General features: G+C 42.3%; 1 protein-coding gene across 1 annotated transcript in view; it reads left to right on the forward strand.

The window, feature by feature from the left end:
• Positions 1–26,005, forward strand: part of ush1c (Usher syndrome 1C) — a 228,239-nt gene that overhangs the window by 65,951 nt on the left and 136,283 nt on the right. Inside the window, exons 5-6 of the mRNA XM_067993855.1 lie at positions 24,197–24,305; positions 24,949–24,973. Of these exons, the coding sequence (XP_067849956.1) occupies positions 24,197–24,305; positions 24,949–24,973 (134 nt within the window). The remainder of the gene's footprint in view (positions 1–24,196; positions 24,306–24,948; positions 24,974–26,005) is intronic.

Genomic DNA, 26,005 nt, shown 5'->3' on the forward strand with positions numbered 1-26,005 from the left:
GATGTATGTGCAGGGGTCTGTCAGTAAGAGGCACTCGTTGTAGATGGGTAGATTGACACTTTTCCCAATCCTGGATTCTGATCCCAAAGCTACTAAGCAATTTTCTTTTTTATATTTGTTTTTGGGGTGTGGCTGATGCTGGCAAAGCTACATTTACTTCCCATCCCTAGTTGCTCTGAGAAGGTGATGGTGGGCTGGCTTCTTGAACTGCTGCAGTCCTTGTGATGATGGTGCTTTCATGATGGTGTTCGGTTTGTAATTCTAGGATATTGACCCAGCAACAATGAGGAATGACAATATGTCCAAATCAGAATGGGGTGTGATTTGTGAAATGTCACACTGATTGTAGATAGTATATGCTGCAGCCATAGAGCACTGGTGATGGAGGGGGTAGATATTGAGTCCAGTGGTTGAGTGCCGATCAAACGAGCTGCTCTGTCTTGGATAGTGTTGATTTTCTTGAGTATTGTTGCAGCTACACCTAACCAGGGAGTGGTGAATATTCCATCACACTCCTGACTTGTACCTTGTGTATGATGGAGGAGGTTAGGAGGTGAGTCAATCGTTGAAGCATATCCAGGCTCTGCCCTACTCTTGTAATTATGATGTTGACATGGCTGTTCCAATTAAGCTTCTGGTCAATTCGGCACTGGTTGGGATATCAGCAGAGGAACTGTTGCCATCAGCGAGTCCCATGACAGCCGGTTTCCGTCAAGCTCGTGGAAAATGAAGATATGGTGTCAATTGGACAATAAAGAAGTGCCTTTTAAAAGCTACACAGGAGTACTTTATGTTGAAAGTAGCTCTTTGACCCTGTGTTTACCCTATTCCCCCCTCCCCAAAAATTTGTATTGTCATTATCATAGTATCATAGTAGGTACAACACAGGAGGAGGCCATTCAGCTCATCATGCCTGTGCTGGCTCTTTGAAAGAGCTATCCAATTCCCCTGCTCTTTCCCTGTAGCCCTGTAAATTTTTTCCCATGATCTGTTGTCCTTTGATCTATTTTTGGGCAGTGCACATTGCTGTAGAGAATAATTAAAGTTCATAGAAAATGAAAATAGTTAATAATCAAGAGAAGATTTGAGTATTGAATTAGTTAATTTGGCAGCAAGAAATCTTCGATAACAGATTCATAGTTAGGCTCCAATAACTTCAATAGCAAAAAGGTTTCAAGAGCTTTCTTGTAAAGATAGAAAACAGGTTATGAAGCTTTGGCTGCTTTCCTTTCAACTGTTCTGATGAAGGATGCACGCCCAAAACATCATAATCTGTCTACAGATGCTGATTGACCTGCTGTGTATTTTCTGTTTTTCCTTTTTATTTCCAATTCGTTTCTGGTAGAATATGTCACATTTCTCTGACTTTTTCATACTGCCAAATGTGACCAGGTTAGATATCTGGTTGTGTGCTGAGTTAGATCATTTCAGCCAGGGCAGTAGTAGGGGCAGTACTATTAGTCTCAGTGACATTGGATTAGGCAATGGAAAAAGCAGGTGGAGTTCAGACTCATAATCCTGATCCATTCTTCCCTACTGGAAAGTGTGCATGTTTGGACATTGAGTGAGAACAGGCTTGGGCTCAACTAGGGTGCCCAATACCATGGAAATAGTCTGCTGATACTTACTGTTCAGACCCACATGTGAGGAATGGTCATTTAGACAAAGTGTCAGAGGGCAGCTGGAGCTGAGGGTCATGTTCTAGCATTGCATCATTGCATTTTTGAGAGGAAAGGACAAATTTTTGGGAAGGATGCCTGGGGTAGGGGAGGTCCAGATTATCCTTGTCACTCCAGGAGGAGAACCCCTGCTCATCCTAGCTCACAAAGAACCTTTAAAACAAAAGTTTATATCACTTACCTTGGTCTCCTTTGGCGAGGATCCTTGCTGCTGCCAGATTTCACTGGTAGGTGCGGGCCTTACTTTATCCTGTGGTTAAAATTGCATTTGCGTCACAGTGACATAATTAGGACACGACTTTTCTAATTAAATTAGGCCCCCACTCTTCTGGGGTGGGCGGTCATCCTGTGCCTGAATTCAGACATATATCAATGGTGGGGGATGCGGGAACATGGCAAAAGTGCGGTGCGTCCCCCCACCCTCCATCTTAAGCCCCCACCTACACTGTTGCAGCTGCGAAGGGGGGCGGGGGGGGGGGGAGGGTTAGAACCAGCCCTATATTTCTGGATAAAACAGCAGCCATGTGTTTATGACGAGTGTGTTGTTGAAAGTTGTTCTTGAAGCTGTGTGGTTAGGGAAAGTGCTTGGGGACTCGTTCAAATGCATCTACTTCTCTGCAGAAGCAACAACACTTTAGGAAGGAACCAGAAATAATTAAAGAATAATGAAGAACCTATTTTGTCTCTGCAATATGTAATTGTCTCAAAAAAGATTCTCAATATTTAATTATACGTGCCATAAAGTGAATGAGAGAAACACAGAGGACCATAGACTGTTTCTTAACGTACTATCGTGTGAATTCACAGCAGAATTTTTATCATGATGAATTCTTTTTTTGGGAGGGTGGAGTGAGGGATGGAGGAGAGCGGGGGAGCAGAAAGTTAGTTCTCTTTTTCTGGACTAGTTTTGAGCTGAAATCTGCAGAAGTTAGAGCAACATCCAGGAAACGTATTGGACCTACTGATATCCTTTTATACTGTGAAAGTGATCTGTTAACTGGCTGAATACCATGGGTCTTGAGGCCATTTGGAACTTGTCAAAGAAGTGCACACATCTGAGAACATCACAGGAATGTCTAGTTACTGCAGTGCTTCTGTATTATAACATTATATATTTCCAGTATTTTCTGTTTATAGTATCTGATTTCCAGCATTTGCAGTTTTTTTTCTTTTTCTTTGTACCAGGTAGCTATCGGCACTTTTAGTGTCTATGTAGGGATATATGGATCGAAGCTGCTGAACACCATCAATATCAGTTGGCTCATTGATTGAATATTTATAATAGTCAACACCTCTTTACCACATGCCTTCTATTTATTTTGCTTTTATTTATTGTGTTCACATTTCCAATTGTTATAAGGAAATGTAGCTGCAATAAGTATGTTCTACTAGTACGTTAAAAACCTCTGTCATGTAGTACCTGGACCAGAGTTGCTGACCATTGCCTTTCGTTCTGTGGAACTATGCTCCAGCTTTTATGTTGTGTTTTTAGATATTCATTATGGTATACAATTCATTATGGCATGAAAGGTATTTCTCTATCCCAAACATTGAGCCCATGATTGAATGGTATACTGCCAAAAATAATTTGACAGAAAATGCCCCGAGACAATATGCAGCCCTTCTGTTCTTGCAATATGTATCTTAACACAAGAAAAGGCAGCACCTGAATCATGGGTAGTCAGGAGGTATTTTGAGTTGATTATGTCACAAGGAAAAATTAATGCTGTATTTATGCTGTATCGACTGTTCTCAGGCTGGCATCTACAGTATGGGTTCCAGCCAAACAGTGTTCTACTCACAATGCCTAGCAGTAACTCCAGTTCTCTTGCCCAGGGGAAAGCACTGTGCATGCATGGTAAATTTAATGTTTAGGGAGCATGGGTATCAGAGTCTGAACTTTATAAACATTTAAATTAATTCCAGGTAGGTTTCATAGGTGTCCAGGAGATGGAATTGCACTCCATATGGTGTCAACCCAAGCAGTGTGAGACTACTTCCTCTACGGGGTTTTACACCACTTCTGTTGGGAATCAAATCAGTAAGTTTATAGTACAACTTTAGTGTCGCTGTAAAGTGGAAGCCACTTCTTAGTGATGCTAAGGTTGCAGTATAAACACATCCTAAAACTAACAAGGAACAGCCTGTTACCTTTTTGGGTTTCACCTTAGGTAATTCTCTTGTGCTCAGCATCAAAGACATTCCTGTAAGTGAGCCCTTGCTTCTTGTGAACTGAAGTGTGACCGTACGTGCACATTATTGTAGTGCTCTTTAGGGGTCGAACAGAAACCCTTTTTACTTTATTTAGTGACCGGATATGAAATGGGTCCTCTCATATTCTCCTAAACTTCGGAAAGCAGAAGAATAAATATTCTTATCATACCTTGGTTTAGAGTATAAACCACAGAGCAGGTTTATAACAGTACCAGAAAAGCAGTAGCAATGGACAATGCAGCAATTTATAGTAGTTCATGGACTAAGTCAAATCTTCGTAGTGAAACTTTAAACTTTACACTGAAGATTTCCTTCCCATTTTGTAATGATGCTCCAACTGATATTGGAGAAAAAGAATCCAGAAGAGATTAATCACCAATTTATTGTTTAATTAGAGAATTACTGAGCAATCATTTATTTTGTGCAATTTTTTCAAAGATCCATACTGATTGTTTTAACTTGTGCATTTTGAAGATTTTCAAATACGTTTTTCTTATTTCTTTAAATGCAACCTTGTTTTGCAGTGGCTAGAGTTCATTTTTACGGTTGCGTCTTACCAATAAAAACAATTACAATGCAAATTCCATTGCTGACCTTTTGGAAACATTTGGATGATTTCACTTGTCAAGTGGTATATTAAATATGTCTGACACACTATAATTTTGAAATCAGATTAACATTGCCAAGTTGTTAGACATAAATAGCAATAAATAAAGTGAACAGAAACTCCCTTTATCAAATATAGTTCATCTAATCTCCAATTACAGTTTTTGTTATTTGATTGCTACAGTGTGGCCGCTACGGAAACTTTTTGATGGACTTTTAACCAGTTACTGGAATAAGTATGATACATAGGAAGTTCTTTGTTCCAAACTGCTGTCTCATGGTATAGCAGACACTGTCTGAAATTTCACTCTCTTTGCACCAGTTACCTTTTCCACTGATTCTTTGTGCAAGTTGAGTGCATTTTATTTTACATTACTGTTCAAGCTCAGTTTATTAATACCGGAAAGAGATGTGCAAAATATTATGTATACCAGCTTAAAGTTCCCATTCCATTGAATATAAAATGCCATCTAGTAGATGCTCAAGGACTGAGTAGACAAAAGCACAGGATTCAATTTTCACTTTTTTAACTACCATTAATCTGCTTTGATAAAATTGGTTTTCAAATTATAATAGTGTTCTACATTTCCTGGTACTTCACTGCCTCAAAATGGGGCAATGAATCAGAAGGATTGGTCAGCTTTTGAAGACATAATTGGAGCTATATTAGCTTGTAAATGTCCACATTTGTACTGGTTCTAATGAATCCACTAGGAGTTGTACAGTAATTATTTAGATTTCATCACCAATGAATAAATTTGAAGTTTATAAATGTTTAGAATGAATCACTTTCACTAAAGCAAAACTCATTAGAAAATTAAAGTGTATCTAAATTTTTGTCTCATTTTTAAATGCCACCAGTTTTCTCACCTCCTGTATTTCTTGTTGAGTTATGGTTGCATGTTATTGGCTATGCATTGGATTACACACAGAATCTACAGCACAGAAACAGGCCATTTGGCTCAACTAGTCTATGCTGGTGTTTACGCTCCACATGAGCCTCCCCACAGTCTAATTACTTCTTCCCACCCTGCCCCCGTAATCCTCTATTCCCTTCTTCCTCATGTATGCAACAAGCATCCTCTTAAATGTATCAATGCCATCTGCTTCAACTACCATATCTTCCTTTCCTGAAAGCGCTGACTCATCCTGAGGTATGGTTCTACTGGTGCCAGCTGTCCTCTAGCAAATCTTCAAAGTATTCATTCATTATGTATGAGTCCTGAAAATGATTGGTGGTCCATGCCATCAATGGGGGTGGACAGTTATCACAGCTTAGTGTGTTCCTGTCCTCACCCAATATTCTAGCAGGTGCATATTGCATCCATAATCATTGGATGGATTCCCTCAAACCAGGAGTGCTAAGGCCAATTGTTACATCCTCGGATTGAGATAAGCTAAATTCAACACAGACTGAGGCATGGTTCTCTAAGCCATTAGGACTGCTGGTATTTTTTTTGTAAGTTGTTTTTTCCCTATTTTTGGTCCCTTGTCAGAGTCACTGCATACTGCACAACATTTACTACCAAAAGGACAGGAAAAGCACCTGGTCCCAGGAATCTGGCAATGCTACTGTACAGCTGCTAGAAGCTTTATGATAGTAGTCCAAAGTGACTCTTTGAATTATTTTTTCATATAAGAATCCACCGCTTAGGACCAATTCAGTTTCAAAGAATCAGTGACCAATATCAAATTCCTGTAATGTCACAAATTTACATTTAAAATGTGCAAATTCACAAAATAAATTGCAAATTAGCAAAGTGATGCTGACCCCTGATAAATGTAAGTTTTCTCTTTCTAATTTTTTTCTCCCCAGGATGCCACGATTCAAACCTGATCTCTTGTTGCGGCGTCACTTTAAGATATCTACATTGCAGCTTTCCATTCATGACCCACTGGATTTCAATCTGGACATCCATGATTGAGTCGATTTTCTTTGTTTCAGATATCTAGCTTTTGCAGTTTTTTTTCTTTTTATTAAGTACTGGTTGATGTTCCATGGCAATGCGACTAAACAGAATGGAAAAGTCAGATCCAGAAAATTTCTTTAAACTAAACTATGAGGGTAGGACAACAGTACATAAGTTTGAACTAGTTAAAAAAACAAATTTAGGACTAATGACTCACCAGGGTGGAAAAGTAGATGTAAAAATCCTGAGATAATTTAAGAAACAATTAGATGCTATGATTGGAGGGACTGTAAAGTATTTCTGGATGAATAAGCTAGGATCGGCCAAATGGCCTTCCTTGTCTTGATTTATCTTGGAACCTTGTGAAAATAGCAACTGAATTAAACAAATGATCATTTGAGTTTAGTTGAACTGCAGGCTAAATGGTGGCTTTGCTTTGTATGTAGTGTAAATTACAATTTCTCTAATATCTGTGATCCAACCTTCCCATGTACTGTTTTTATGACTTCTTGATCAGCATCTTACAAAAAAAGTAATGAGTTTGATTTTCTACTGCTGGATAAAGAAATTATTGGTTCTATGTTCAGCTGGTAGAAAAAAAGAACTTGCCTTATCGCATCCTCAGGAAGTCCTAATGCTTTACAGCCAATTAATTACTTTTTTGTAGTTCAGTCACTGATATTTAGGTAAAACTGGCAGCCAATTTGTACTCAGCAGGGTGCGACAAACCGCAAGTGAATGAATGACCAGATAATCTAATTTTGGTGCTGTTGGTTGAGGGAAGAATGTTGGCCAGACGGCCGGAAAACTTCCTGCTACTCTGAATAGTACCACAGGATCGTGAACAGGCAGATAGGGCCTTGGTTCAATGTTTCATCCAAATGATGGCACCTCTGACAATGCAACATTTCATGTTTTGCACTGATTTCATCTGTCAGCCTAGATTATCCGCTCAGGTGTGTAGTATTCTAGCAGAATTCAAGGCAGAAAAGTTACCAGCATTAAATGGATGCACCCTAGGCTGTTGAAATAAGTCAGGGAGGAGGTAGCAGAGGCTATGGCCACTATTTTTCAATGACCTTTAATATGCAAGTTGTCCTTTAGGACTGGAGAGTAGCCATTATAACACCATTGTTCAAGAAGGGAGAGAAAGCTAAACCAGCTAACTACAGACCAGTTAGTCTAACATCAATTATTGGCAAACTCTTAGAATCCAGGATTCAAGAGAACATTTGTTAACACTTAGAAATGCATGGATTAATCAATAGCGTGTAGCATGAACTTGTTAAATGTAAGTCCTGTTTGACAAGCTTAACATAGTGTTTTGAAGACATGACTGATTGACTAGATAAAAGGGATGTAATAGATGTATATGGATTTTCAGAAGAGGGCATAAGAGGCTTGTAAGAAAAATTAGAAAAACTCAGCCACAGGGTATAAGAGGAACTGTTGAAGCATGAATAGGAAGATGGTTGACAGACAGGAAACAAAGAGGGTAAATGGATGTTGCTCAGATTGGAGAAGTATTGGAAGTGGTGCATTCAAAGGGTTAGTGATGGGTCCAATTTTGGTCTTGGTATATATAGATGATTTGGACTTGAGTATAGGGATCACAATCTCAAATTTTTCTGATGTCACAGAAGTAGGGGTTTAAGCAAACATTGAGGTGGACTGTGAAAGCCTTCAGGAACACATCCAGGCAGTTAAATTGGATAAGGCAGATTATTGGATGTGGATAGCACGATCCGCTATTAACCCGGGCCCAATGGCCCCTGCGCATGCAGGACGAGATATTCCTCCTGCCTGTGGACTTACCTTCATGCAGCTTTGAAAACCAGGCCTTACATGGCGATTCAAGTAAATGCGCTCTTTCCATCAGCAGGGGGAGCCCCAATCTCTTAAAGGGAAGATGTCTCTTAAAATCTCTTAAAGCCGGTACCTGTTATTTGCTAAAAAAATAACAGTCTGCTCTCTTCACAAAGTATGAACAGAGATCAGACATCACACACGTAAAGCACAAATGCAGGTCCCGTCCCTATGTTTACAAACTAATGAGTAATGTTAAAACATTGAATAAAGATTGCGTACTACTAAATCCCACATCCTCCAATCTGCATGCCAGACCTCACCAATCTGCCAATCTGAGTTTGTACCACTCCTGCGAGAGTGCGTGCACCAAGGTTCTCTGCTGATGCACTAGAGGCCTTGGTGCAAGAGGTGGATAGAAGGAGGGACATCCTATATCCATGGGGGAGAGTGGGGGGCAAGAGGTCCTCCAGACATATGCAGTGGGAGGCAGCAGAGATGAAGTCAATGCTGGACGCATAGCACCACGAACATAGATGCAGTGCAGGAAGAAGTTCAATGCTTTGACACAAGTGGTCAAGGTGAGTGAGGTCAACTGTTAAGTGGCATCTCCTACCAACTGCACCTCTAGGTGCATCCACTGCTCCACGCACTACACCCTACCATCACCCACATACCAACAAACTCTTTCCATCAGTACTTAACTCTTCCAATCAGATGCTTCCTCTCACCGTTACACATTACCACTGTTGCAAGCTGCCCACCCATAACTTACAGGCCACACACACTAGTAGCCATTCAATCATGACAGACACATCACCCAGACACACGTCCCGCTTTCTTTCAGGAGAAGGTGGTACATAACAGGAGGCAGCAAGTGGCAGTGGCATTTAGCCCCTTGAGCTTGTTCTGCCATTCAGTGAGATTATGGTTGAGCTGTGACCTAACTCCATATACCCGCCTTAATCCCATATCCCTTAATAGCCTTGGTTCACAGAAAGCTTTCAATCTCAGACTGAGAATTCACAATTGAGATAGCACCAGCTGCCGATTGCAGAAGAGCCTTCCAAACTTATCCCACTTTTGCGTGTAGCAATGTTTCCTAACTTCACGCCCGCACGTCCTGGCTCTAAATGTTAGGCTACGTCCCCTAGTCCTAGGATTCAAGCTGGGAGACCTCCAAAAACAGTAATAAATGCATCAGCAGCGAGAAGTAATAATCCAGCTACGAACCTGTGAATCCTGCTTGGTCTCTTTAAATCGCGCTGGTGGGGGTTCCTTCAGGCACTCTAAGACATGTTCAGATGGTCGTGGTTAAGACTGTGCATTGAGTTCAGCATTAAGTGCCAAAATGGTGCCTATCATTTTAAATCAGCGTTGCATGCTTATTGTATCCATTTTCTCCTTAACATGCTGCCGGTGTTCAGTATTTGCACTAATGCCTATACCAAGATGGCGTCTGGCGCATATCACGTTGGAAACGTGTGTGCGTAGCCAAGGTGTGCCATCTTGGCACTTCAGGAGGCCGCGTAGCACCGATACAATGGGTGCTACACAGCCCAATTTCTAACCTAAACAGTTTTGTGGAATGGGTAGACAGGTAGTAGATGAAATTTAATTTGGATAAATGTGAGGTAATACATTTTGGGAGGAAAAATGAGGAATGAGAGTATATAGTCAATCGAAAGACACTGAAAGATATGAATGAGTAGAGAGACCTAGAGGTTCAAATGCATAATTCCCTGAATTGCCAGTGCTAGTTAGGCCACAGTTAGAATACTGGGTGCAGTTTTGGGTGTTTTATTATAGAATGGATATTGAAGCCATGCAGTGCAGTTTCACCAGAATGATGTCAGGATGGAAAGCGATAGTTATGAGGGGAGACTTGAGATACTGTAACTATTTCCACTAGGGCAGAGAAGGCTTAGAGGAAATTTAGTAGAGATTTTTAAAATTATGAAGGGATTTGATAGAAAGACTATTTTCTGTGGTTGGGGAGTCAGTGACAAGGGTTCATCCATTTAAAACTATGATTAAGAGAGCAAGGACAGAGCTGAGGAGAAATTTCTTTATACAACAGGATGTTGGAACATGGAATACATTGACTTACTAGCATGTTATTTTTGTTGCAATGCACTAATAGTACATGTCTGCAATGCTAGCATTATTTTTCTTTGGGTAGCTGACATTGTCTTTCAGAAGTTAGGATAGGGGTTCACAGGGATGTGCTAATATTTGCAAGTGACAATCCCCACATAGAAAAGTTTAAAAACCATTGCTCCGGTAGTTTATCTCAAATGATGTTGTCTCAGGGTTCATGGTGTTAGACATCATTATTCCAGTAGATGGCACAGCAATCTAGGCTTCCTCATGAAAGTCGATTTATTTGACAGCAATCTTTCTACAATTGTAAAATAAATTTCTGAAATGGGAGGAAGCAGTGCAATGGAGACTTGGATAGGAAAACCAGCTTATGGCTTTAGAGCTTTTTTACTTTATTTCTATGGACATTTTGGTACATTTTCCCCTTTTTTATTTATGTCCCTTTTTCTTTATCTGCCTTACTGAATGCATTCAGCCGAAACAGTGATTACACAGCCTTCTCCTATAATGCTGCCAATGCCCTTTAAACCAACAGCCATGAGTTATCACCATCTGCTCTGCAAGACTGTCCTTTGTGATTTATCCCTCCCCTATGCTAGGAGACACTGTCGCCTCAACTTAGTACCCGTCTCAGCTGCATGAGGCTCAGACTGGGAACTCAGCAGAATGGGACTCAAACCTGTGCCAGTTTCTGCTCTGAGGCACTGAGCATTAGCACAATAATGCTCAACTCCACGCCAAAGTTATTTTTCAACACTGAGAGTGAGGAAACATTTTCATGTAAATACACATACTTTGTGGCTAAAATATTTTTATTCTGTTTCATGATGCAAATATATTCTGCTTACAAATCTTTATTTCTGCAAGTAATGCTTGTGTTGTATTTTATTTGCTGCAGTGCATCTACTTTGGTGTGTACTGTAAAAGGGGGAACATTTCACAGTCTGACCTGATATCTGGGTGCTGACAGTACAATTATATTATTATTATTATTACTAGCCGATCTCCTATGGTGCTGCGATTATAAGATATGCTGCGTTATAATGATAGGTGCATTATACCATGTAATGAACAATATTATTTTTCTGTTTATATTCTGGCTGACCCCTTCAAGGCCACAAGGTCTAATTGTTCTAAATAGGCACATCCAGAGGCCAATTGCTGTTAGCACATCCTGAAGTGAATTAGGAGTAAAGCTTTCTCTTTTTGTACACTTTTTAAACAAAAGATTGTTGAGATGTTATTTGTCGGTGTTTTATACAAATTGTGATGTCTGAAGTGTGATGGTCAAGTATCTATATACTAAGGGACCTTCTGTAGCATTTCTTGTGCAAATTTGGAAATCTAGAGTGAGATTTTTGATATTTCTCACATTTAGAACCCAATACAATAAATTTACTGAAGCATTTTATCAAAAATGTATTTGTTATACCATTTACCTACTCGTTTACAAAATTTGCTTAAGATGCAGTAACTGTTTTTGTTCCTTTCTCCTCACAAGCTCTTATTCCCAGGGAATTAAATTATAAAAAATCTTTTCTTTGTTCTCATGATGCATTTGCAATTTTTACATAAATTGCAAGCACTTTATTTATTTATTCTTCTTTCTTCCCCTCCCAAAAACTGTCCACTTTTCCCCCATTATTTCTCACCTTGTGTTTGTAGTTCTTGTTGAAGCTCTCATTGAAGTAACTCTGACAGGGAGGCAATTTTTACTGTCGAGAAAACAATTTGGTTTTGACTCTGGTCACAAAGGGCAGCATTTTAGCACCCGCTATCGGGTGCGTTCCTGGCGGGGGGGCCCCGAAAATCGGGAAATCCCGTAGCGGGATCGGAGCCCCACCGACGCGCCGGCGTGCGCGCGCAGCCCCCGCTGGTGGGAATCCCGCAGGCAATTAAAGCCAGCGGGATGCCACTTGAAGACATTTATTTCGCTTGTTCAGGTCATTAACTGACCTGATTAAAGGATTATGTGAGGAGGGGTGGGATTTTAGAGCAAACTGGGACTGTTTCCCGTACTGGGGGAAACACTCCCAGTTCAAATGGACCTGTTGCAGCTGTCAGCCTGTGGCAGCTGCAAAGGTCCATTTGACAGGTGAGGGGGGGGAGACCCTCACTCATTGCAGGAGGTCACTCTGTCACTTGGGACAAAGTTTGGCCTCCACCACTCTCCTCCTGACAATCAAAGTCACAAACTTGCACACTTCACCCGGGGTCCAGAGACATGTACCTACCTTGCGGACCCCCTCAGATGTACATCTTCCGGATGGGGGCCGCCGTAGCTGCAGTCATGACCTCCTCGGAGGGCGAACAGCATCACCATCCTCACCAGCCTCGCCATCCACACCGTCCACCTCTGACACGTGGAGCTCCACAACAGAGTGCTGTGACACATCCACCTGTACAGCAGGAGGGAGGGCCGCCGCAGAGAGAGATGCGTCGCAGAGGGCACTACCCTCGCCACAGGGTCCACAGGCCGAGGCTCTGCTTCCTGGACCTCTCTGAGCAGCAGTGCACACGGAGGCTCAGAGTCACTCGACATTTAGTCGTGGACATCTGCAGCCTCCTTCATGCCAAGCTGCTCCCGGCTGGCCCGAGCACCATCTTCATACCTGTCGCTGTCAAAGTCACCACTGCCCTCAACAAATTCTCCTCCACATCCTTCCAGGGTGCAACCGGGGACATCTCCGACGTCTCTCAGCCGTCTGCACAAAAGAGCCCTGCAAATACACCTACACCCACTCTGCAGTGACACAATGGGTGTCATCAGTTGTGGGTCTTCATAGTGATCCTCAGGAAAGGGCATTACTGCACAAACCAGACAAGATTCGCGAAGACGTGGCAGTAGTGGTGCCAATATAATATGTGATGTGAGTTGCTCAGAAATTAAATATAAGTAACAACCGTGACAAACCCTCAAACACCCTTGTGCATCCCCTTCATGCTCACGACACATTTGCCTTACGCTGCCTACTGCACATATGTGATCCATGCCCTGTGGCTGCAGCACGGGTAGTGGCAGGTTGAGTGAGGCTGACCGTGAAAGAGATGCATGAGAGGGTGAGTATGAGATAGAGCCATGAGATTGTATGAGGATTGGGTTGAGTGGTAGTGGCGGGATGAGTATTGGCGAGGTGAGTAGGTGCAGGTAAGATGAGGATGAGGTTTGAGTGGGTATGAGGGGTGATGTGACAGAGCTGTGTTGGCAGTGCAGAAGAAGATGTGGGGTGGGGGCAGTGATGTGGCAGACAGAGTATAGTGGAAAGAGTAAGTGTGCTCACTTCGGCTGACCTACTGAGGTCATTGGAGAGCCTCCTGCATTGTATGCAGGTGGGCGATATGTTGGTGGTGCAGGTGACCTCCTCTGCCACCTCGAGCCAGGCCTTCCTGGTGGCAGAGGCAGGCCGCTTCCTCCTGCCCGCCGGGGGGGAAGATCTCTGTCCTCCCCCTCCTCCTCACCCCATGTATTGATACCTGGGGTGAGGCATCATTAAAGTGGGAGCAGCCTTCCCCCTGGGCTGCTCCATGCTGTAATTTTTTCTATTTCTTGCAGCATTTGTCAGTGGAGGACTGCCCCTTTAATTAGAGCTCCTCCAGCTGACAGATCTTACTGCGCATGCGCAGCCCGCCCGACGCGCAGATCAGCAGTGGGGAACCCGGAAGACCAGGTAAGTGGATCCAATCAGCCTGCGATTACGCGCGGGGGGCAGACTGATTTCGCCGGGCGCGTTACCCACGCGCCCGATAGCGCCCCCACCGAGAACCCGCAGCCCTGGTAACATCGGGCCCAAAGTCTGAGATGAATATCAAAGTGCTTTGTAATCTTCCCCCTCTGGCCTGATACAACATTAGTCCTATCAGACCTAAACCTAAAATAACAAATCTCAAACACAGTTAGCTCAGAATTGTTATTTAAAATGCTGGAATTTTTTTTCCTCTGTTGCTCAGAAAACAGTGTTTTGGTATAATTTTTCTGCATGGTTACTCTGAACATTGCAGTTCCGCAGAGGCAGAGAGCAAACCACAATTCCCATATCTGCAACTTCTGCCTTGGAAATGGAGCTGGGAGGACTCAATTGGGGTGATTTTCAACTGCTGGCAGTCTTAAGTTACCTGCCCCTCACAAAGCACTGGATAATAGATTTCCTGTCAGAAACTACCCCCAAAGAGGGTTCTAAAGTTCATGCATTACCTTACTTGAAAGTCATTTGGAAAGCTAACCTCAAAGTTACTGTTGAAACCCCAGGAAAGACACACTTTGGGGTGTGCACAGTTATGTACGAAAATCATATTCCTCCATGCTGGGAGATTGCTCCACATTGCACAAGTCTTATTTTCCATGTTATATATTTGGCAATTGCACATGCTCAGATTGTGGCATGCTGGAAATTATAGTTATTAAGTGGGAAGAATTTCAACTCAGCTCCAAGGCTTTTTGAATAGAGGCTAAAGCCTCTGAATAAAAAATACCAGTGAAGATATTTAGAGATGCAATGCAGCTAAGTTTATTTATATTTTGTAATCTGTTGTACAAAATTGGACAACAAAATGCCTGTCACAAATATTTGAGCTGGTCTTACTGCTTTTTATATTGATAGATTAGGTTTAATCTAATCAATTAAGAAACTGGTATTATAAACTGCATGTAATTACAAACCTCAGGAAAGATATATTGGCCTTGAAGGGGTACATCGCAAATTCACTGGAATGATACCAGCTTTAATTTATGAGGACAGGTTGCATACATAGAGGCATAGAGTTATACAGCACGGATAGAGGCCCTTCGACCCATCGTGTCCGCGCCGGCCATCAGCCCTGTCTACTCTAATCCCATATTCCAGCATTTGGTCCGTAGCCTTGTATGCTATGGCATTTCAAGTGCTCATCCAAATGCTTCTTGAATGTTGTGAGGGTTCCTGCCTCCACAACCCTTTCAGGCAGTGAGTTCCAGACTCCAACCACCCTCTGGGTGAAAAAGTTCTTTCTCAAATCCCCTCTAAACCTCCCGCCTTTTACCTTGAATCTATGTCCCCTTGTTATAGAACCCTCAACGAAGGGAAAAAGCTCCTTAGTATCCATCCTATCTGTGCCCCTCATAATTTTGTACACCTCAATCATGTCCCCCCTCAGCCTCCTCTGCTCCAAGGAAAACAAACCCAATCTTCCCAGTCTCTCTTCATAGCTGAAGCGCTCCAGCCCTGGTAACATCCTGGTGAATCTCCTCTGCACCCTCTCCAAAGCGATCACATCCTTCCTGTAGTGTGGCGACCAGAACTGCACACAGTACTCCAGCTGTGGCCTAACCAGTGTTTTATACAGCTCCATCATAACCTCCTTGCTCTTATATTCTATGCCTCGGCTAATAAAGGCAAGTATCCCATATGCCTTCTTTACCACCTTATCTACCTGTTCCGCCGCCTTCAGGGATCTGTGAACTTGCACACCAAGATCCCTCTGACCCTCTGTCTTGCCTAGGGTCCTCCCATTCATTGTGTATTCCCTTGCCTTGTTAGTCCCTCCAAAGTGCATCACCTCGCACTTTTCCGGGTTAAATTCCATTTGCCACTGTTCCGCCCATCTGACCAACCCATCTATATCGTCCTGCAGACTGAGGCTATCCTCCTCGCTATTTACCACCCTACCAATTTTTGTATCATCAGCGAACTTACTGATCATACCTTTTACATTCATATCCAAGTCGTTAATGTAGACCACAAACAGCAAGGGCCCCAGCACAGATCCTTGTGGTACCCCACTGGCCACAGGCTTCCAGTCACAAAAACAACCTTCGACCATCACCCTCTGCCTTCTGTCACTAAGCCAGTTTTGTATCCAAAGTGCCAAGGCACCCTGGATTCCATGGGCTCGTACCTTCTTGACCAGTCTCCTGTGGGGGACTTTATCGAAGGCCTTACTGAAATCCATGTATACCACATCCACTGCGTTACCCTCATCCACACGCCTAGTCACCCCCTCAAAAAATTCAATCAAATTAGTCAGACATGATCTTCCCTTGACAAAGCCATGTTGACTATCCCTGATTAATCCTTGCTTCTCCAAGTGGAGACTAATTTTGTCCTTCAGAATTTTTTCCAATAATTTTCCTACCACTGATGTTAGGCTCACTGGCCTGTAGTTCCCCGGTTTTTCCCTACTCCCCTTCTTGAATAATGGTATTACATTAGCGGTTCTCCAGTCCTCTGGCACATCCCCTGTGGCCAGAAAGGTTCTGAATATATGTGTCAGAGCCCCCGCAATCTCCTCCTTTGCCTCACACAGTAGCCTGGGATACATTTCGTCCGGGCCTGGGGATCTATCCATTTTTAAGCCTGCTAAAACCGCCAATACCTCCTCCCGCTCGATGTTAATATGTTCGAGTATATCACAGTCCCCCTGCCGTATTTCCATGTCTACATCGTCCTTCTCCATAGTGAAAACAGATGCAAAAAATTCATTTAGAACCCCTCCTACATCTTCCGGCTCCACACACAGATTGCCATTTTTGTCCCTAATGGGCCCTATTTTTTCCCTAGTCATCCTCTTACCCTTAATATACTTATAAAACATCTTAGGATTTTCCTTTATTTTGCTCGCCAGTGTTATTTCATGGCCCCTCCTTGATCTCCTAATTTCTTTTTTAAGTATCCCCCTGCACTTTTTGTACTCCTCTCGGGCTTCCTCCGTCTTTAGCCTTTTGTATCTGCCAAAAGCCCTCCTTTTTTTCCTAATCCATTCTCGTATATCCCCTGACATCCAAGGTTCCCTGGAGTTCTTGGAACCACCCTTGACCTTTACGGGAACATGTTGCCATTGTATGGTCTCAATCTCCCTTCTGAAAGACTCCCATTGCTCCGATGCGGATTTTCCTACAAGCAGCTGATCCCAGTCCATTTTGGCCAGTTCCTGCCTTATCCTATTAAAATCGGCCTTCCCCCAATTTAGAACCTTTATTTCCGGCCCCTCCCTGTCCTTTTCTATGACCACCTTAAATCTCACCGAATTATGGTCACTCTCACCAAAGTGCTCACCTACTAGCACTTCTTCCACTTGGCCGGCCACATTCCCTAGAATTAGGTCCAGTACCGCCCCCTCTCTTGTAGGACTTTCTACATGCTGGCTCAAAAAGCTCTCCTGGATGCACGTTAAGAATTTTGTACCCTCTAAGCCTTTTACACTCTGAGTATCCCAGTTAATATTGGGGAAGTTGAAATCCCCCACTATTATTACCCTATTATTTGCACAATTTTCTGAGATTTGCCTACATATCTGTTCCTCTATCTCCCCCTGACTGTTTGGGGGCCTATAGTACACTCCCATCAAAGTGCTTGCCCCCTTTTTGTTTTTAAGCTCCACCCATATGGCCTCATTAGAGGAACCTGCTAATATATCATCCCTCCTTATGGCAGTAATTGATTCTTTAATTAATATTGCGACCCCCCCTCCTCTTATACCTCCCCCTCTGTCTCGCCTGAAGATTCTGTACCCCGGAATATTGAGCTGCCAGTCTTGCCCCTCCCTCAACCATGTCTCTGTGACAGCAACAATATCATACTCCCATGTGTTTATCAACACCTTCAGTTCATCCACCTTATTCGCAAGACTCCTTGCATTAAAATAGATGCCATCCAGCCTTGCCCTCACATATTTGCCCTGTCTTCCAAGCTGACTTGTTTTTTTCTCTATATTTGGCTGCACATTACCCCCTATTGTAGCTCCACTCTGTATCCCATCCCCCTGCCAAGTTAGTTTAAACCCCCCCCAACAGTGCTAGCAAACCTCCCCGCAAGGATATTTGTCCCGCTCTGGTTCAGATGCAACCCGTCCGACTTGTACAAGTGCCACCTTCCCCAGAAGCAGGCCCAGTGATCCAGGAAACTGAAACCCTCCCTCCTGCACCAACTCTTTAGCCACGCATTCATCTGTTCTATCCTCCTATTTCTATACTCACTAGCCCGTGGCACTGGGAGTAATCCAGAGATTACAACCTTTGAGGTCCTGCTCTTTAATCTGCTACCTAGCTCCCTAAATTCTTGATGCAGGACCTCATCTCCCTTCCTACCTATGTCGTTGGTCCCAATGTGGCCCACGACCTCTGCCTGCTCACCCTCCCCCTTGAGAATGCCCTGTAGCCGCTCAGTGACATCCATGACCCTGGCACCAGGGAGGCAACAAACCATCCTGGAGTCACGTTTACGGCCACAGAAACGCCTGTCTGTTCCCCTTACGATAGAATCCCCTACCACTATAGCTCTTCCACTCTTTTTCCTCCCAGCCTGTGCAGCAGAGCTACCCCTGGTGCCAGGAAGTTGGCTGCTGCTGCCTTCCCCTGATAATTGTAAACAATTTTACAACACCAAGTTATAGTCCAGCAATTTTATTTTAAATTCACAAGCTTTCGGAGATTTTCTCCTTCCTCAGGCAAACATTTGCCTGAGGAAGGAGAAAATCTCCGAAAGCTTTGAATTTAAAATAAAATTGCTGGACTATAACTTGGTGTTGTAAAATTGTTTACAATTGTCAACCCCAGTCCATCACCGGCATCTCCACATCATGACTTCCCCTGATAAGTCATCCCCCTCAACAATATCCAAAGCGGTATATTTGTTTGAGAGGGGGACGGCCACAGGGGACCCCTGCACTGCCTGCCTGCTCTTCTTACTCTGCCTGGTGGTCACCCAATTACTTCCTGCCTGTACAACCTTTACCTGCGGTGTGACCATCTCACTAAACGTGCTATCCACGACGTTCTCAGCATCGCGAATGCTCCTTAATGAATCCATCCGCAGCTCCAGTGCCGCAATGCGGTTTGTCAGTAGCTGCAGCTGGATACATTTCCCGCACACATGGTCGTCAGGGACACCAGAAGCACACTGTGTAATATCCGCTTGGCTTGTATTCCCTTAAGTTTAGATGGTTGAGGGGTGATTTAATCAAGGCGTTTAAAATGATAAAGGGGTTCGATAGGGTAGATACAGAGAAACTATTTCCTCTGGTGGGGTAATCGAGAACAAGAGGGCATAATCTTAAAATTAGAACTAGGCTATTTCTGAGTGAAATCAGGAAGCACTTTTTTGTGCAAAGTACAATGGAAATCTGGAGATTGATCACCCAAAAGGCTGTGGTTGCTGAGTCAATTTTCAAGATGGAGATCAATAAAGTTTTGTTGAGTAAGGTTATCAAGGGATAACCATGATCTAACTGAATGGCGGAACAGGCTCGAGGGGCTGAAAAGCCTACTCCTGTTTCTATGTTCATATGTAATTAAGACTGATGTAAACTTTTATTAAAAATTGTATTATTGCTGGCAGAACCTTGAGTGAAGAGTACAGTATGATGAAATGTGAATATTATCAGGGTTCCCTCACTACATTGCAGCATCCGTTTGATTGACTTACGTCATGGCATTAACAGGGAGAGGCTTGCTTTCTCCCGGAGCAATACACTACCAGGGTTACTGGTACATTAGTATTTCTCATTTTAGATTCTTTCTGACTTTTGCATGGCAAGGGAGAATAGGTAGAAATGTGCATGCTGAACAGGCAAACTTGCTTAGTGCATGCTTTCCCTACATATATTTGTTGTATTTTAGAAAATAAAAGGTATGAAATATGTAAAAGTCCATTGTTCATCAGGCCTGTTACATTCATAGACTGTTTAGAGTTTGCCCTGTTATTGATGCTACCCAACCCATCTGAGGAAGCAACCAATCACCAAGCAGAACAAGCTCTGTAAAATTAATCCACCAGCAAACCACCAAAATTTCAGGCACAAATGTTCTTGTCAACTTGACTCAGTTGGTAGCAGACTTGCTTCTGAAACACAAGTTTGTAAATTCAAATGCCACTTCAGGACTTAAGCACAGTACCTATGAATGAATGGCCAGGTTGACTGTCTTTGGTGGCATTGGTCGTAGGAGGAATGCTGGTCAGCAGACTGGAGGAACTCTTAGTTCTTCTAATAGAGACATGGGATCTTTTACATCCACTTGGTCCCATGGCACTATTCGAAGAGTAGAGAGTTCTCCCAGTCTGCTGACCAGCATTCCTCCCTCTACCAATGCCACCAAAGACATTAATCTGGCCATTCATTCATTTGCTATTTATGGGACCTTGCTGTGCGCAACTTAGCTGCCATGACTGCTTACATAACGTGGAGATGCCGGTGATGGACTGGGGTTGACAATTGTAAACAATTTTACAACACCAAGTTATAGTCCAGCAATTTTATTTTAAATTCACAAGCTTTCGGAGACTTCCTCCTTCCTCAGGTAAATGTTCAGGATCCTGATCCTGAACATTTACCTGAGGAAGGAGGAAGTCTCCGAAAGCTTGTGAATTTAAAATAAAATTGCTGGACTATAACTTGGTGTTGTAAAATTGTTTACAATTGCTTACATAACAACAGTGACTCCACTTCAAAAGTCATTAATTATTTGTAACATACCATGGGACACCCTGAGGATGTGATAGGGGCTATGTAAGTGTAAGTTCATTCTTCATTATTTCTCAGATAAATAAAGTTTCTTTTTAAGATAAAATTGGTTAGTTTGTAAAGCCAATGTGGCAAGCAGTGAGAGCTGTTTTTAAGGGGGGTAGAGTATAGCTTATACAGCTACAGTAGTATCATCATAGTATGTTACAGCATAGAAGGAGGCCATTCGGCCCATTGTACCTGTGCCGGATATTTGAAAGAGCTATCCAATTAGTCCTACTCCCCTGATCTTTCCCCGTAGCCCTGTAATTTTTTTCCCTTCAAGTATTTTGAAAGTTATTGATGAATCTGCTTCCACCACCTTTCAGGCAGTGCATTGAAGATCATAATATATCATAAAATGTTTCCTCATGTCGCCTTTGGTTCTTTTGCCAATCACCTTAAATCTGTGTCCTTTAGTTACCAACCATTCTGCCACTGGAAACAGTTTCTCCTTATTTACTCTATCAAAACCATTCATGACTTTGAACACCTCTATCAAATCTCCTTACTCCTTTTCTGCTCTAAGGAGAACAATGTCAGCTTCTCCAGTCTGACTGCATAACCGAAGTCCCTCATCCCTGGTACCATCCTAGTAAATCTCTTCCTAAAGTGTGGTGCTCAGAATTGAATACACTACTCCAGCTTAGGCTTAACCATTGCTTTTCTTGCTTTTGTACTCTGTGCCTCTTCTAATAAAGCCCAGGATCCCATATGCTTTTTTAACAGCCTTCCCGACTTATCCCACCACCTTCAAAGATTTGTGTACATACACCCCCAGGTCTCTCTGTTCCTGTACCCCCTTTAAAATTGTACCATTTAGTTTATATTGCCTCTCCTCATTCTTTCTACCAAAATGTATCACTTCACACTTCTCTGCATTAAATTTCATCTGCCATGTGTCTACCCATTTCACCAGTCTGTCTTTGTCCTCCTGAAGTCTGTTACTGTCCTCCACATTGTTTTGTGTCATCTGCAAACTTTGAAATTATACCCTGTATACTCTCCTTTTTTGAACAGGGGTGTAACATTTGCAATCCTCCAGTCCTCTGGCATGTCCCCCATATGGAGGGGGCAGTGCCAGAGTATCCATATCCTGAATGAAGGATTGTGGCCAGAGCCTCTGCAATTTTTACCCTTACTTCCCTCAGTAACCTAGGATGCATCCCATCTGGACCGGGTGACTTTTCTACTTTGAATATTGCCAACCTTTTAAGTACCTCCTCTTCATCTATTTTCATCCTCTCCAATATCACTACCTCCTCCTTTACTACTACATTGGCAGCATCTTCTTCTCCAGTGAAGACAGATGTGAAATATTAATTTGGTACCTCAGTCATAAACTCTGCCTCCACAAGAAGATTTTTTTTGACTCTAATCAGCTCGACCCTCTCTTTGACAACCCTTTTACTATTTACATGCTTATAAAAGACTTATGGGTTCCCTTTTATGTTGGCTGATAATCTTTTCGCATCATCTCTCTTTGCCCCTCTTCCCTTTTTTAGATCTTCTCTGTACTTTCTGTATTTAGTTTGGTTCTCTATTGTATTATGAACTTTGCACTTGTCATAAATCTCCTTTTTCTGTTTCATTTTAATCTCTATATTTTTAATCACTCTAGCTTTGGATGTCCTTCCTTTCCCCTTTGTGAGAATGTGTCTGCTCTGTACCTGAACCATCTCCTCCTTGAAGGCCTCCCATTGTTCAATTACGTTTTGCCTACCAAATTTTGATTCCAACCCACCAGGGCAAGCTCCCTTTTTAACTCACTGTTAAGTATTTTTATGCTTGACTGTTCCTTGTCCTTTTCCATAACTATTTTAAACCTAATGATCGCTGTTCCCCAAATGCTCCCACACTGAAACATGCTCCACTTGCCCCACTTCATTCCCCAGAACTAGATCCAGCACTGCTTCCTTCCTCATTTTGCTGGAAACACTCTAATCAAAAAAGTTCCCTTGTATACATTTTGAAGAATTCCTCCCCCTCTTTGCCCTTTACATTGTTGCTATATTGGGATAATTGAAGTCCCCCACTATCACTACTCTATATTTCTTGCACCTTTCTGTAATTTGCCTGCAAATTTGCTCCCTTATCTCCTTCCCACTATTTGGCCTATAGGATATATCCAGTAGCATAATATCTCCTCTATTGTATGATACAGCCAAGTATGACTCTAATTTGAACTCATTCCCAGTTACTAATAACTTCCCAGCTAGTATTTCACACTTGGACTATTTTTGTTTTCATTGTGATGATTACTTTCACCGAACTATGAATAATTAATGATCTTATAACACAAATGATCAATTTATTTTCTATTCTCCTATATACATATGCATGACTGTAGGAAATAGAAACATTTTATCATTTCTCCTGTGGTGTTGCATACAGTACATCGAAGAATTTGATCTCTCTCTCTCTAGCCCTGTCTCTCTTGTTTCTGTGCTGCTGTTTCTCTCTGTCTCTCATCGTCTGCTCTGACTCTCTCTCTTTCTCTTCCCTTCTACTTCTCTTTCCCTAACTCTTTTTGCTTCTCTCTTTGTCCTCTTCTGCTTCTCTGTCTTTTTATTTTCTTTCCATCGGGGTGGGAAATGGTGAGTGGCATGGGATGGTGAGACGAGGAAAAGAGCCGCCACTCGCTGCAGGGGGTATTTGAGATGGGGGTTGCAGAAATATGTAGCCCACAGCAGCTCCTTTCCCAGCCTCTCCCTCAATCATTTGTTCTTCCTCCTCGCCCTCACTTCCTTTGTGTACCCTACCCCTTTCACCTTCGCATTATCTCCTCCCTTTCCTATCACCTCTTCACTCTCATCACTACCCCTACCTCTGCCCTTTGAACTACCTACTCAAACATTATATCGTACCACCATCTTGCTCCACTTTCACTCACCTCATTCTTAATTCTCCATCTACTCCTCCTTCTCCAACTTGCTCCCCCGAATGGCAGGGAGTAAGAGGCTCCCTCACCCTCAACCTGTTTTCCTTTTCCCCTCCCCTTATATACTCCCTTCCTAATCTGTTTTCTTCAAAGAAGCCTTTTTGCTTTCAAAATTCGATTTACTCATTTTTAAGAAAAATCTAATTAGAATGAGATAAGACCAATGATGGAACCTGGAACCTTGCTGGTCTGTGTGATTCAGGTACTCACTGCCCCAGTCAGCTGAGCCACTGGGACAGCAGGAAAAATAAAAACTTTTTAAAAAGTGGGAAAAGGCAAAACAAGGAAGGATATAGTCAAATGAATTATACTGAAGAGTGACCCAAATATCTGCAATAAAAGTAAGTTCTTTCCTAGGATTACAGCTTTTGAACCAGGGACTCCAAAAACAGCTGAGATATTGTGTACAAAAACAATGAGTTTTGTTCTGAATTGGTACTCAGATTTCTTTTTAATATGTTTTTCAGCTTGGAGATGAGATTGTTCGGATAAATGGCTACTCAATAGTATCTTGCACCCACGAGGAAGTGATAAACCTTATCCGCACCAAAAAGACCGTCTCTCTGAAAGTCAGACGTAAGTGTGTATACTTTTATACTCTGGCTGATTCAGTTACTGCATTGCATAAATCTAGGTCGTGTATTGTTTGTAGGGATCTTACATTTAAATGTCAGTTCCTGGTGCGTTTGCAATTATAAATCCTATAAAAGCTGATAAATTGATTGTGTACCATTTTGCTGAAATTATTATTTTTTTTAATTTGGTAGGTCATTTTTGTTGAGAGATTATGTCAAACTTTCCTTATTGTCACTAAACAATATTCTAACACTATACCACAGAATGTTGGGACGTGAATGCACATCCATAGTTAGTCACATGGTGGGTATTTGATTTCAAATGTACCCCTGTGCAGTTGCTAAATGGAAGCCATGCAATTTCGCACAGAAAGGAGACAAAAACTGCAGGAACAACAGTTCTGTTAAAACTGCATCTATTTCTAATAGTCTTCTTGTATGGATGCTGGAATAGCCTCTTCTTCTAACAGCATTCTCTTACTTTCTGTTGCTGAGGAACAAAAAAAGGATAGGGAACAACATTTTACGTAAAATATCTCTATGAATTTGAGTATTCCATCAGTTCTAATAATTCCTGCTCGGTATTTAGGAACTTGTTACTGGTGACAGTTTAGGAAATGCTGATCATGTCTTTGTTTTTTCAGATGTTGGAATGATTCCTGTCAAAAGGTGAGAGGATGCTTATTTTTTTTCAAAGCTAATAAGTCAGAAAATGCCTGTTGAATATCAGTGTACAGTAGATAGATCAATGTATTCACATTGATTTTCTGCACTGAACAGTCACATAAACCACTACTTCAGCTTATCCAGACTAAATGTAACTGCTTGGATAATGTGAAGAAAAAAAATCTATCGGTATATATGTAACACACAAAAGCAATCCACTTGTATTCTCTGTTTGATGGACCTTTTGGATTAGATATCATTGGCCATGAGTGTCATTTGATTCATTCCGATAGAGCTTCTTCCCTCAGCAGATGTTCCTATTACTCCTAGTACTTGTAAAATTTATTCATTATTCCATGGTTGATCTTTAAGGGATTTTTTGTCAGCTTGGCGCGGTTGGTAGCATTCTGCTCTCTAAGTCAGAAAGTTGTGGGTTCAAACCCCTCTATGGATTTCAGCACATAATCTGGGTTGTCACTTCAGTTCATTTAAGGAGGTGCCGTTTTTCAGATGAGATGTTAAACTCAGGCCCCATCTGCCACCTCAGGTGAGTGTAAAAGATCCCATGCACAATTTGAAGAAGAGTAGGGAGTTTTCGTGGTGTCCTGACCAATGTTATTCCCTCAAGCATCACTACCAGCACATGGGATTAAAGGGGCAATGGCTGCATGGATAGAAAATTGGCTAAGGGACAGAAAGCAGAGAGTAGTCGTGAACTGGAGGGAGGTATACGGTGGTGTTCCCCAGGGGTCGATATTAGGACCACTGCTCTTTTTGATATATATTAATGCCCTGAACTTGGGTATACAGGGCATAACTTCAAAGTTTGCAGATGACACAAAATTCAGAAATGTAGTAAACAGCGAGGAGGATAGTAACAGACTTCAGGAGGACATAAACAGACGAGTGAAATGGGCAGACACATGGCAAATGAAATTTAATGCAGAGAAGTGCAGTGATTTATTTTGGAAGAATGAAGTGCTATATAAGCTAAATGGTACAATTTTAAAGAGCGTGCAGGAACAGAAAGACTTG

The sequence above is a fragment of the Heptranchias perlo genome, chromosome 12 (assembly GCF_035084215.1).
Source record: "Heptranchias perlo isolate sHepPer1 chromosome 12, sHepPer1.hap1, whole genome shotgun sequence".
Lineage (NCBI taxonomy): Eukaryota > Metazoa > Chordata > Chondrichthyes > Hexanchiformes > Hexanchidae > Heptranchias > Heptranchias perlo.